The sequence below is a fragment of the Mirounga angustirostris genome, unplaced genomic scaffold (genome assembly GCF_029215605.1).
Source record: "Mirounga angustirostris isolate CCGP_5_RB_7025 unplaced genomic scaffold, mMirAng1.0.hap1 SCAF_2, whole genome shotgun sequence".
In the NCBI taxonomy this organism is placed as follows: Eukaryota; Metazoa; Chordata; class Mammalia; order Carnivora; family Phocidae; genus Mirounga; species Mirounga angustirostris.
The window spans coordinates 69,588,810-69,603,714 of record NW_026991710.1 but is presented as its reverse complement, the minus strand read 5'-3'; the positions used below and the strand labels follow the sequence as shown (position 1 = coordinate 69,603,714).

General features: G+C 36.5%; 1 protein-coding gene across 5 annotated transcripts in view; it reads right to left on the bottom strand.

Moving 5' to 3' along the window:
- PTPN13 (protein tyrosine phosphatase non-receptor type 13) overlaps positions 1–14,905 on the bottom strand; it is a 210,665-nt gene that overhangs the window by 35,559 nt on the left and 160,201 nt on the right. For 3 of the 5 annotated variants that reach the window (XM_045880821.3, XM_045880823.3, XM_064584739.1), the window contains exons 24-32: positions 14,331–14,794; positions 13,144–13,290; positions 11,835–11,928; positions 10,538–10,623; positions 9,696–9,855; positions 8,141–8,355; positions 7,926–8,024; positions 5,502–5,863; positions 311–473 (exon numbers count right to left, since the gene is read on the bottom strand). In XM_045880821.3, coding sequence (XP_045736777.1) covers positions 311–473; positions 5,502–5,863; positions 7,926–8,024; positions 8,141–8,355; positions 9,696–9,855; positions 10,538–10,623; positions 11,835–11,928; positions 13,144–13,290; positions 14,331–14,794 — 1,790 coding nt within the window. The remainder of the gene's footprint in view (positions 1–310; positions 474–5,501; positions 5,864–7,925; positions 8,025–8,140; positions 8,356–9,695; positions 9,856–10,537; positions 10,624–11,834; positions 11,929–13,143; positions 13,291–14,330; positions 14,795–14,905) is intronic. The other 2 variants (XM_045880824.3, XM_045880828.3) reach the window with 1 other exon arrangement.

The following is a 14,905-nucleotide window of genomic DNA, read 5'->3' as shown; positions in this document are numbered from 1 at the left end:
TCCTTACCACAATACTATGAGGTTACTAGCCCCATTTTATAGCCAGAACTACTAAGGCTCAGAAGAATTAAGTAATTCTACAGGCATCTGCCCAATTACCGCAAGTAAGTGGTAGGGTCAGGATTTATTACCCGGGTCTTTTTGCCTTTCCCTTGGATTCACAGCACAGAAACACACCAGACATGTTATCTACTAGCCATGGATATGAAGCTACTTTAAAAGACTGCCTTTTCCCTAAAGGGAAATTGTGTGTGACTACATCTTACTTGAGAAAATACGGAATTTTCTTAATACAGAGGAAACAACTCACCAGCTCAAAGTCTTCAAGGTGGTTTTCCAAGTCATTTTTCAAAGATGTCAAGCTTTCTTGTCTAGTTGGTTCAGAAATGTGATATGTATGATATTTATCCATTGAATTAGTGGAAGCAGATTCTCCAAGAGTCATATCCGGTGGTAGAGGGGAAGGAGGATTGCTACACAGACAAAAAAGCAAGACTATTTTCAAATACCTTTCAATCCAATATAGTAAGTTTGTGCCACAAACCGAAAATGCTTAACAAATATTCATGTCTGCATTTGATTGCAATCCTAGCTATTTTTTGCCTGACTCTGGACTACGAATTCATTTCATATCTGTTATATGCTAACATTACCAATTTTTATTCTCTGTCCAGGTTTTATTTTGAAGCTCTTTAAGCTGCATAAATTAGTAAGACAGGTTAAAAAATATACTTTTGATTCCTAGTTGTTAATTCAAGGCTGAAGCTACTGTTATCAGAAGCCTAATGTGTGTTTCAACCAAATAAGAAAAAAAAAATAAGAAAAGAATACAAATCTGTTGGCATTTTGTTCTTTCATTCATCTATTCTCCTCTGGACAAAATGACAAGACAGAAAAACTCACCTCAAAAAAAAAGAACAAGAGGCAGTACTGATTGCCAGGGACCTAATCAATACGGACATTCGTAAGATGTCAGAACTAGAGTTCAGAATGACAATTATAAAGATACTAGCTGGGCTTGAAAAAAGCATGGAAGATACTAGAGAAACCCTTTCTGGAGAAATAAAAGAACTAAAATCTAACCAAGTCGAAATCAAAAAGGCTATTAATGATGTGCAATCAAAAATGGAGGCTCTAGCCACTATGATAAATGAGGCAGAAGAGAGAATTAGTGATACAGAAGACCAAATGATGGAGAATAAAGAAGCTGAGAAAAAGAGAGATAAACAACTACTGGATCACGAGGGCAGAATTCGAGAGATAAGTGATACCATAAGACAAAACAATATTAGAATAATTGGGATCTCAGAGGAAGAAGAAAGAGAGAGAGGGGCAGAAGGTATAATGGAGCAAATTATAGCAGAGAACTTCCCTAATTTGGGGAAGGAAACAGGCATCAAAATCCAGGAGGCACAGAGAACCCACCTCGAAATCAATAAACATAGGTCAACACCCCAACATCTAATAGTAAAACTTACGAGTCTCAGAGACAAAAAGAAAATCCTGAAAGCAGCTTGGGACAAGAGATCTATAACCTACAATGGTAGAAACATTAGTTTGGCAGCAGACCTATCCACAGAGACCTGGCAGGCCAGAAAGGACTGGCATGTTATATTCAGAGCACTAAACGAGAAAAATATGCAGCCAAGAATACTTTATCCAGCTAGGCTGTCACTGAAAATAGAAGGAGAGATAAAAAGCTTCCAGGACAAACAAAAACTAAAAGAATTTGCAAACACAAAACCAACGCTACAGGAAATGTTGAAAGGGGTCCTCTAAGCAAGGAGAGAGCCTAAAAGTAACATAGACCAGAAAGGAACAAAGACAATATACAATAACAGTCACTTTACAGCCAATACAATGGCACTAAATTCATATCATTCAATAGTTACCCTGAATGTAAATGGGGCTAAATGCCCCAATCAAAAGACATAGGCTATCAGATTGGATAAAAAAAACAAGACCCATCGATATGCTGTCTGCAAGAGACGCATTTTAGACCCAAAGACACCCCCAGATTGAAAGTGAAGGGTGGAAAACCATTTACCATGCTAATGGGCAGGAAAAGAAAGCTGGGGTTGTAATCCTTATATCAGACAAATTAGATTTTAAACCAAAGACTGTATTAAGAGATGAAGAAGGACACTATATCATACTTAAAGGGTCTATCCAACAAGAAGATCTAACAATTGTAAATATCTATGCCCCTAACATGGGAGCAGCCAATTATATAAGGCAGTTAATAACAAAAGCAAAGAAACACATTGACAACAATACAATAATAGTGGGGGACTTTAACACCCCCCTCACTGAAATGGACAGATCATCTAAGCAAAAGATCAACAAGGAAATAAAAACTTTAAATGACACACTGGACCAAATGGACTTCAGAGATACATTCGGAACATTCCATCCCAAAGCAAGAGAATACACATTCTTCTCTAGTGCCCATGGAACATTCTCCAGAATAGATCACATCCTAGGTCACAAATCAGGTCTCAACAAGTACCAAAAGACTGGGATCATTCCCTGCATATTTTCAGACCACAATGCTTTGAAACTAGAACTCATTCACAAGAGGAAAGTCGGAAAGAACTCAAATACATGGAGGCTAAACAGCATCCTACTAAAGAGTGAATGGGTCAACCAGGAAATTAAAGAAGAATTTAAAAAATTCATGAAACCAAAGAAAATGAAAACACAACTGTTCAAAATCTTTGGGATGCAGCAAAGGCAGTCCTAAGAGGAAAGTATATAGCAATAAAAGTCTTTCTACAAAACCTAACACTACACCTAAAAGAGTTGTAGAAAGAACAGCAAATAAAGCCTAAATCCAGCAGGAGAAGAGAAATAATAAAGATTAGAGCAGAAATCAATGAAATAGAAACCAAAAGAACAGTAGAACAGATCAACAAAACTAGGAGCTGGTTCTTTGAAAGAATTAATAAGATTGATAAACCCCTGGCCAGACTTATCAAAAAGAAAAGAGAAAGGACCCAAATAAATAAAATCATGAATGAAAGAGGAGAGATCAAAACCAACACCAGAGAAATACAAACAATTATAAGAACATATTATGACCAACTATATGCCAGCAAATTAGATAATCTGGAGGAAATGGATACATTCCTAGAGATGTATAAACTACCAAAACTGAACCAGGATGAAATAAAAAACCTGAGCAGACCTATGACCACTAAGGAAATTGAAGCAGTAATCAAAAATCTCCCCAAAAACAAGAGCCCAGGGCCAGATGGCTTCCCAGGGGAATTCTACCAAACATTTAAAGAAGAATTAACACCTATTCTTTCTGAAACCGTTCCAAAAAATAGAAATGGAAGGAAAACTTCCAAACTCATTTTATGAGGCCAGCATTACCTTGATCCCAAAATCAGACAAAGATCCCATCAAAAAGGAGAATTACAGACCAATATCCCTGATGAACATGGATGCAAAAATTCTCACCAAAATACTAGCCAATAGGATCCAACAGTACATTAAAAGGATTATTCACCACGACCAAGTGGGATTTACTCCTGGGCTGCAAGGTTGGTTCAACATCTGCAAATCAATGTGATACACAACATTAATAAAAGAAAGAACAAGAACCATATGATCCTCTCAATAGATGCAGAAAAAGCATTTGACAAAGTACAGCATCCTTTCTTGATTAAAACTCTTCAGAGTTTAGGGATAGATGGTACATACCTCAATATCATAAAAGCCATCTATGAAAAACCCACAGCGAATATCATTCTCAATGGGAAAAAACTGAGCGCTTTCCCCCTAAGGTCAGGAACGCGGCAGGGATGTCCACTATCACCACTGTTATTCAACACAGTACTAGAAGTCCTAGCCACAGGAATCAGACAACAAAAAGAAATAAAAGGCATCCGAATCGGCAAAGAAGAAGTCAAACTCTCACTCTCTGCAGATGATATGATACTTTATGTGGAAAACCCAAAAGACTCCACCCCAAAACTGCTAGAATTCATAACAGGGATTCAGTAAAGTGGCAGGATATAAAATCAATGCACAGAAATCAGTTGCATTTCTATACACCAACAAGAAGACAGAAGAAAGAGAAAGTAAGGAGTCGATCCCATTTACAGTTGCACCCAAAACCATAAGATACCTAGGAATAAATCTAACCAAAGAGGCAAAGAATCTGTACTCAGAAAACTATAAAATCCTCATGAAAGAAATTGAGGAAGACACAAAGAAATGGAAAAACGTTCCCTGCTCATGGATTGGAAGAACAAATATTGTGAAGATGTCAATGCTACCTAGAGTAATCTACACATTTAATGCAATCCCTATCAAAATACCATCCACTTTTTTCAAAGAAATGGAACAAATTAATCCTAAAATTTGTATGGAACCAGAAAAGACCCCTAATAGCCAGAGGAATGTTGAAAAAGAAAAGCAAAGCTGGTGGCATCACAATTCCAGACTTCAAGCTCTATTACAAAGCTGTAATCACCAAGACAGTATGGTACTGGCACAAAGACAGACACATAGATCAATGGAACAGAATAGAGAGCCCAGAAATGGACCCTCAACTGTATGGTCAACTAATCTTCAACAAAGCAGGAAAGAATGTCCAGTGGAAAAAAGACAGTCTCTTCAACAAATGGTGTTGGGAAAACAAACCATGAGAGACTATGGACTCTGAGAAACAAACTGAGGGTTCTAGAGGGGAGGGGGGTGGGGGGGATGGGTTAGCCTGGTGATGGGTATTTAAGAGGGCAAGTATTGAATGGCGCACTGGGTGTTATACGCAAACAACCATGGAAAAGTACATTAAAACCTAATGATGTAATGTATGGTGATTAATACAACATAATAAAATAAAATTTAAAAAAAATTGTAAAAAAAAAAAAAAGAATACAAGTCTTATTTCTGTGGTTATTTTGGATGATAAAATGGGGAAAAAACCCCAAACACCCAAGACCTTGAACAAATATGGTTGCACCTGGATATACATAAAGATGTAACCAAATAATAAAATGTATGAATAACTGTTAGAGGTATAAATGTAGTCTTTCTTTTTTTTTTTTTTGCCTTTATGCTTTCAATCATCTTTCCCCATCTTCTGCAGTTTTATATCTTATCTTTTTAAACTCTCTGTCTCTTCCTTCCCAATGACTTCCCTTTATGTTTGTACTCCCTACTCTTTTGCCCATCACTATCTAAACAGGTCTCTTCTCTCTCTTTTAAGTAATATGAATGATGATGAAATGCAAACAACTTTCCCAATTTCAACTAAATATGCTCAGGAGATCAGCAAATCTCAGGTCAAAAGGCTAGAGCGCTTACTGGTTTGCTAACTAACACTGTCAGTCACAATAACTAGGTATCTAATACAGTCATCATCTCCCTGATCACTGTGAAGTTCATTTACACATAGACATATTTCATCCTTAGAGAAATGTAGGTTGCTACTCCCATTACTCACAATAACCAGTTGCTTTGAGTGCTACATATAATATTGACAATACCTGTCCTCAAGTTCTGCTTTACTGGGTATTTTCTGAGGATAGTAAAACATGGTACAAATGGCATCTTCTTTACTCTTAGATGTTTCATGTTGACTTTGTGCCTGTGATCCCATATTGTTTAGAGTCTGATGCAAAGATGAACTCCAGCTCCTCTTTGGTATCTTTGCTGGAGCTTTCACCAAGTCTTCTCCACTCCCACTACTGTCACTGTAACTGTCTCTCCTGGATGGGGATGTGCATTGTTTCTTGCTTTTGTCATACATTTCATTTTCATCTGAGCTGGTGCCTTGCTCCACACATGCTGGTTGAGAGGAGTCTTTGGTGTTGTTTGGAAGTACTTGTGCTGGAGAGTGCAGTGGGGTCTGTAATGCACACATTGAAAGAGATCAGAGTGTGACAACTTATATTAACTTAGAACACTTAATTGAGTGGCCCCTGGGTGGCTCAGTCGGTTAAGTGTCTGGTGTCGGCTCAGGTTGTGATCCTGGGTTCCTGGGATCAAGCTCTGAGTTGGGCTCCCAGCTCAGCGGGGAGTCTGCTTCTGCCCCTCCCTCTGCTTGTGTGCTCTCTCTCTCACCCAAATAAACAAATAAAATCTTTAAAAAAACCCACTTAATTGAAAAGGAACATGCTGAACAGCACTTTTTATTAAAATATGCAATTATATTTTGACAATAAAGGTAATTTATGCTCATTAGAGAGAAAAACCATATATAAATATAACTGTTAATATTACATGACTTATACTATATATTGTACTTTGTATCCTACTTTTTTTTGAAGATTTTATTTTTAAGTACTCTCTACACCCAATGTGGGGCTCAAACTCCCGACCTAGAGATCAAGAGTCACATGCTCCACCGATTGAGCCAGCCAGGCACCCCTGTAACTTACTTTCAAATTTAGGTTTCTATCATTAATATTTTCTGAAGTCCTTAAATATGCTTTGAAAAAAAACTGCATAAAACTGTGTAATGATCCCACAGATGGCTATACCTTTCATTTATTTCAGAATTCTTTTATTTTACAGAGAACTGTATCTAACTTTTACTGTTAATAGAAATCCAGAGATTTTTTTTTTTTTTTAAGATCTTATTTATTTATTTGACAGAGAGAGACACAGCGAGAGAGGGAACACAAGCAGAGGGAGTATGAGAGGGAGAAACAGGCCTCCTGCTGAGCAGGGAGCCTGATGCGGTGCTTGATCCCAGGACCCTGGGATCATGACCTGAGCCGAAGGCAGATGCTTAACGACTGAGCCACCCAGGTGCCCCAGAGATTCTTTGTATGGACATTTTCACCTCAGTTTCTCATTATTTCCTTGTAATTTTCTATTTTTTAAAAGATTTTATTAATTTATTTGAGAGAGAGAGACAGAGACAGAGACAGAGATAGCGACAGAGAGCACAAATGGGAAGAAGAGGGAGAATTAGGCTTCCCGCCAAGCAGGGAGTCTGATGCGGGGCTTGATCCCAGGACACTGGAATCATGACCTGAGCTGAAGGTAGCCAGCCGGCTCAACTGACTGAGCCACCCAGGTGCTCCTCCTTGTAATTTTCTATTTAATAATCAGCCCATAGGATGTTCTTAAAGGCCTTGTTAAATATTTCCAGATTGCTTTCCAGAAAGATTGTATCAATTTACATACTCATTAAGAGAGTTCCATTCAGTTCTTCCTACCTGGTGCCCAAAATCAATGTATTCTCATAAAATGCTGTTTATAATACACCTTCAGAAACGATGCTTTCCTATTAATGTCCTAACACTACCCCCCTCCCTGATATAAAAGCCAAAGTTTCTGGGGCTAGACACTCCTGCCTTTCATACCCAGGGGTCATGTTTATTTTTAATGGAATACCCTTTTAAGTAGACAGGACAAAAGTTGTCTTTCTTCAATTATATTATTGTTCATCTACGTATGGATGTAATTTATAAATAACCATTAGAATAGATTTTGGATCCTTTAGCTGTTTCTCTGACATAAGAAAGGGAAATGGACAAGCATATTGCTTACTCTGTAATTTCCGCTATTAAAAATAAGGGCAAAAATTCTTAAATAATTTTCATTTTTATCTAAACTAGCTCAGAATGAGAATTATGCTTCCCAGTTTGGCTCAATGAAGAAATGGACAAAAGGGTTTTGTAACCATTATTTTGTATCTTTCCCTTTCTAATTCTGCTTAGAAAACAAACTCCTAAAATACTAGAATTCTAGAAGTGGAAAGGAGAGATAAGAAAGTGAATTGAATTACTTTATATTACAAATGTAGAATATACTCAGAGGCTACATGACCCACACAAAATTCCTAGCTAAAGAATAAAGTAGGATGAAACCCAGAAGATCAATCAATGATGAAACCACTACAGCTGAATTAATCACTCAATTGCTATTCTATAAAAATATAGACTTCTCACAGGTCTCACCAAAAGAGCAGGGTCAATTTCCGGTAGCATACCAGGTGAAGGTCTACAGAGCAGCAAGGATACTTCTGGAGATGTTCCCCTGAGAGCAGATATGACTTCCTAGGGGTACCATGAATGATAAATGAAGACACAGTTAAGTCAGTATTATGAAATCATTACGAAAGGCCAATCCATCTCATTATTAAAAGTGCTACATTTAACACCTAGGGGCTCACCTGCTGAGATAGTCCTTTCAAGGAGGCTCCATTCACTTTCAAGATAACATCTCCCACATCAATTTTTCCACTTTCTGCTGCTGGCTGTCCAGGAAAGAGCTTTTTAACCCTTACGATGCTGGCATTCATTTGTTCAGGAATCAGACTGTCGTCTCGAGAAAAACTGAATCCTAGACCTGAGCTATTTTTAAACAATTTTACCTCAAACGTATTCTCTGGAGAGGAAAAAAAAAAGATATAAAAAAATTAAATATTCTTAACATGCTATGTTAAGATGAACATATGAACATACAAACATATATACTTTTAGACACATCTTCAAAAGCCCATTTTCTCAGAAAATGTACAGCTTTATAGGCACTTACTGTACTTTTATTCTGTATTCAAATCCAACCTCACACTCTCTGTCATTAAGAAAACAATAAACTAAGCTGCATGAACTAAGCTACTTGAACAGGAGAGGGTTTTGATATCAAGGTTCTGAAAATAAAATTATGCTTTAATCCCATGTATTTTAAAAGACCGCAGAATAACATAAAAAAAGAGAAAAATCTGGGAAAGGAGAATGAAGGAAATAGGGAGAGATGGTAAGAAGAGCAGAACAAATATTAGAGAAGGGTAGAGGAAAGTAAGTTGACATTCTAATGTTTTAGTGAGGCATACTTTACTCCAGTAAACTTCAATGGCATTATAACGAAATTCTCATCAACAAAAGAAACTGAAAGACTAATAACCAGAAAAGAAGGAAAAAAAACATTTAAAGGAGTGATAGAAAAAATAAAGAATATCAGGCAGTGAGATAAAGTGAGTACGCTAATTTTATTTTCATAATCAGATAAAATAATACAGGCTTGGCTATTTTTTCTCCTTATTTTTTTTGACTAATTCAGAGGTACTAACATTTGGCAATCAAATAAGGATTTAAAATAAAAGACAAAACAATGACTATATACCACCACCATCATTTATAAAGTAAAGGACATTTATGTCCCTAAAAATGAGATAAATGGAATCTCAGAATAAAGGGTACTTTTGTATTAGGAACACTTTAGCCTTTTGAAAAACTCAGTACTACATCATTCTTAATTTTCTTATTTTACAACCAAGTAGTGGTATGTCTAAGGGCTTGCAAAATTTTTAAGAAAGACCACTATTTGGGAACTATGAGGTGAATTTCTGCCTAAGGTTAGCCTGACAAATCCATAAAATTAAACCAAAATAAGGAAAATGTTAAGAGTCAAGGTTTCACGTGGATTTAAAGTCATTCTCAGCAATTATTTATATTTATTTCTTCCCTTGAAAATTTCATTTGAATTTTGCACTATTAGGTGGCCATAATTTGCTTTATGCATGACTTCATTATCCAAGGTCTTTCAAACTCTAAGAGGTACAAATATGTGTCTTAAAAAAAAATTGGTATAGTGCTCCATCAGATTATTTACAGTTGACAAGAGTAATGAGACTCAGGTGTGAATTATGATCCAATATATAAAAATTAAATTTTGAGTAAGTCAGTAAGAAGTTAAAGTGAGATGACAGTCTCTCAAGGCCTGACCTTCAGTGACAAAGCTGTAGTCTTTGACATGAGTCATTTTCTTCATTTTTTCTGGGGCTTGACCTTGGGCATCTGGATCTGGAAGGGTGCACTGTGGGGTCATGGGGACATGTTCTTTGGATGCTGGAGACTGCCCCTTTTCTAGTAACAGATGAACCACCTGGACAAATGGAATAGCACTTCATTAAGAAGAATTATAAGAAAGTAGATAAGTTTTTAGGACTTTGTAGAGTTGATGGTATAAAATCATTTACAGTAATTACTTGGTCCACCAAAATATAGGTAGAGGAAGAAAAAAATAAAATAACAAAGCAAGGGATTGAAAATTTCAAAATGAAGGGTTTTTTTTTTGGTCTCTCCCTCTGCCCCTCCCTTGCTTTCTCTCTCTTAAAAAAAAATTTCTCTTCTAGAATATAAACATATTATAGGAAATTTGGGCACTAGAATAAAATCACCACTATAATACAGACCATTATAAATAAATTGGTAAACTTCAGAAAATAATTTAGCCTTTGAGCTGAAAAATGACTAGAAGTGAAAATCACTAGATATTTGTAGATATTTACAAAAAATTTTAAAAATTCAATCTCCATCCTTTCTCCTGTCAGATCTGGTAATATTAGGGCTAAATGTGATATAGAAAGCCAAGTTTCCTCAGTGAAAAACCTGTCATAATCCTTGCTTGCCAATTTGAAGGAAAAGAAAATACCAGAACATTTACGTCAGTCAGGCTTGGTTTCTTGACTAACAAATTTGGAGACCTCAGTGAGACAGATATTATTCACACATTATTATGTTCTTCTAACATATCTTAAAAGGTTGGTATAATGAGCTGTTATTACCTGTCCTGTATTTCTCAGTGTTTCCACAGCTTGCTTATGGGTAGCTCCTTCCAGACTAACTCCGTTGACAGCAAGGACACGATCACCTATAAAATTAAGCAGTAATTTTGGAAAAAAGCAAATGATAAGATAAAGATTCTATATGCTTTTTAATATCTTGTGGTATTGTTCTATATTATTTTTTTTTTAAAGATTTTATTTATTTATTTGAGACAGAGAGAATGAGAGACAGAGAGCATGAGAGGGAGGAGGGTCAGAGGGAGAAGCAGACTCCCTGCTCAGCAGGGAGCCTGATGCGGAACTCGATCCCAGGACTCCAGGATCATGACCTGAGCCGAAGGCAGTCGCTTAACCAACTGAGCCACCCAGGCGCCCTGTTTTATATTAATTTATTTGAGGACAGATTCAGACAAATTCTGGACAAACTCATGTATCTACTTTCTTTTCAAATTCTATGATCAATCTTAAATAAAATTTTGAACAAGATATTGTATGTATTATAGAATCTATGTAAATCATGGAAAAAGATAAACTGACTACAAATGTAGAGAGATTGGAGAGAATTAACCTAGTTAGTTTTTATTAAAAATGTAGATGTCAGTGTTTTTACAAGGGCACTATTCCTTTCCCATTTTCTGGCAATTTGCTTCTTAGAAAGTACAAAACGCGAAATAAAACACTGTCAAGATATTTTCTGATACTAGAGAATAGGCTGCAAAGAAGTCTCTGGAATGACATCAGGGAGTTTTTTAATGCTTTAGTCTTAAAATAATGCTTTAGTCTTTAAAAAAAATATGTTCTGGGTGCCTGGGTGGCTCAGATGGTTAAGCATCTGCCTTTGGCTCAGGTCATGATCCCAGGGTCCTGGGATTGAGCCCCGCATCGGGCTCCCTGCTCGGCGGGGAGCCTGCTTCTCCCTCTGCCCACCCCCCCGTCTCTTATGAGTAAGTAAACAAAATCTTTAAAAAAAAAAATGTTCTTGGGCGCCTGGGTGGCTCAGTTGGTTAAGTGACTGCCTTCGGCTCAGGTCATGATCCTGGAGTCCCGGGATCGAGTCCCACATCGGGCTCCCTGCTCAGCGGGGGGTCTGCTTCCCCCTCTGCCCTCTTCCCTCTCGTGCTCTCTGTCTCTCATTCTCTCTCTCAAATAAATAAAGAAAATCTTAAAAAAAAAAAAAAAAAATGTTCTTATTTTATATTATGAATATTTGAAGGTCTCTATCAACTTTGTAATTTCTTATTTATTTGTTGAAGTAATAATCCTATGTATAATTCCTGTACACACACAAACACTCTACCTTTGTGAATTCTACCATCGGACTCAGCTGCTCCCTTGGGAATAACGGCTTTCACATAAATGCCACCATGTCGGACACTGGTATTCACACCTCCCTAAGTGGAAAAAGGCAAATAAAATAACATTTTGTCATATGGAAAATTTCACACTCCATCTTTCAAATCTGAGACCTAGAAAGCAGGAAGTTCATCAGCCAAAGCTGCAACACATCAGCACATGCAATTAATTCAAAACCCAAGAATATTTCTAGCCAAGTTTTCCAAATGTAAAACAGTTACTCTAGAAAAACTCTTTACTCAGAAAACAACATGCCAGACCTTGACTATATGAATCGCTCTCCCTTTCTAAGTCTACACCATGCATTATGAGCAAGCAGAAAACAAAATCCATCTATGCGAAATTAGTATGAGAACATGACTGTCAGGAAAAAACAGCATATAGAATAATTTACTTCAGATCATATTTGCTAAACTGCAACTTGCAAATCTATGAGTCAAGGAACTTTTTTTTTCATTTTAAAAGGCTTTGGTAGGTTAGTTTTGTTACACTGTAAATGAGATCTAATTGAGTAGATTCTCTATCTCTTGTGGATGCACAGCTTTTATTTCCCTTCACAAAATGAAGATAATAAAATTCTAACGAAGTCAAGGGCAAGAGGTAAAGAGTTACAATATTTTTAAAAGTGCTTGAAAATTAGGTTTTCTTTTTGACCTCTATGTTAATAGTGCTATTTCTACCATGTTTTAAAATGGCTTTTCCTAACTAACAATATCCTTCAAATGTCATAAATGATAATGTTACAATTTAGAATTAATAGAATAGAATTCTAAAGTATTTTCATCAAGTAGCCTATGCTCGTATTTTAAGACTGTAAAAGTATGTATGTTCCTTGGGAACCTCTAAGTTTAATATAGTAGTCATGTTTACAATTAAGATATATTATGGAGAGAAAGGGCATGTAAATATACATTAGAATTTATTTATGATATAGGTTAAAATATATTATTCGATGCTCACGCAGAAATGTCAAATGTATGCAAAACATACTTATTAATTTTGTATTTTTTTAGTCTTGTATTCAGATTAAGCACTATGAAATCTATGGGGTTTAAATAAGAAGCATTTGTCTAATTTCTTTTAAACCACAGGAAAAATCATTAGCACACGTTTTTTAAAAAAGTTTTAAGATGTAATTTAATTTTTAATTTGGGAAATATTTGACAGGTTTCCCTTTTGAAGCAAAATAATTAAATTAATAAATTGGCATATAATAGGCTGCTGGAAATGGAGAAGAGAAAACATTTGAAAACCTTGTCAAACAGTACCGTGACACTTATCCCCAAGCTGTTATCATTTTTAGCCAGTTCAACCTCAAAGATATCTCCAGGTTTAGGAGGTGATGAAGGAAAAGTTTTAAAATTCATTTTGTTGGATGTATTCATTGAGGAGGAAGATTCCTTAACAAAGAAAAACAAACAAAAGGATTTCTTGTTAGAGTCAAAATGAATTACTACTGGAAGATCAGTATGTGTTTTTTGGAAAAATTAAGGAAAAGCAAGATATTAAGGGATAGAGTAAATTCAAAGATCATGAGGGCTGGAAGCCATCTCAGAGATCACCTAATCCAATGCCTTTATAGTTGATGGTTGAGGAAATTGAGGTCTAGAGATTAAAGGGCTTGCTTCAGGTCAAACAGCTAGATAAGGCAGAGGGAAGCCCAGAGCCCAGTTCAAATCTGGCTTTTACATAATCCTTGTCCAATGTTTTTTATGCTCCCACATTTAGAAAGTATTTCTATTTCCTTTAAAAATCAATATATATCAAGTAGCAGCTTTCAACTGGGACCTCTAAGATGATTAGGCCTCATGTTTACTTTGCTTATATTTACAAATCCAATATAAACACAGGCACAACAGCTTAGCCCCATTTGTAAGGGCACAACCCTCTTATGAGGAATGTTGGTTCCTCGGGGAATAAATAGCTTAAGGTTCTTTTCTGAATCCACTTGTGAGTATGAGTTTACATTTATATCATTTCTAGGAAATGAGCAATTTTGTATGTTGTTGTTCTTATTATTTTCATATGTTCAGAACTTCACAAGAATTTGGGCTATCAACAGTAAAGTCACCTGCCCATTATACGAACTATTTAGGAACAACTTTTTCAGATATTAAATTCTCTTATTAATATAAACATTAAGTATGCAAGACATAACTTGTAGAAAATAATCATAACCTGATTATTCATTCCTTTCTGTAACCAGGTTGCAAATTTCCAGAATGATAGCCATTTTAGAGTTAGTATTCAAAGCTGCTAATTTGTCTGAAAGTTAGCATCAAATGCAGTAGCAGTTAGTAACCCAGTACATAAAGTATTCCTCCTTTCCAGAATAACATAAGCAGTTTATAGTAGATTATTCTGCTCTGTAATATATTTGCTGTTGTTTGCTTTATTAAATGAAAAGAAAAAAAACCCAGAGATTCAAATTAAACTATGCCTTTTTTGGTGTATGATGATCCTGACTGCTGGAATAAGTAGCTTCATCCATGTCTGAATCTCCACGGTCAGAGTAATCTGTTGCATCAGAAGTGCCTGTTTTTTTAGTTTTGCTTCGATTACTGTCAGTAGAAGTCCTCTTCTTCTCAGTGGTCTTGGATATCACGGAAGGGGAAGGGCTGCTGTGCTGTGATTCCCGCCAGGTTCGGTCACCTACAGGGCTGGCAAAGAAACCATTGACCTGGCTCTGGGACAAGCTGGCGCTTTCAGTCCTGGAATCCTGAGAACTCAGGCTTCCTTCCCGCAGGCCCCCAGACAGCCCAAAGGAGCTCTCTGAGATGTGCCTTGCGGTACCATGTGGCCAGCAGTGATCTACAGAAGAATCTATAGCACTGTCTTGAAGGAAGGAAGCTTTCTTCATGTAGTTTTTCATGCCATTGGCAATGTGCACAGGAGTAGAAGGCCCTAGAAGTCAAAATCCATCAAGGAGAATAACAGGTTAGTGACACACATGCTGTGCTTACATACTTGCAGAGTCTTTCGTAATGACTGTGGGAAGATTTTACACAGGGTAAC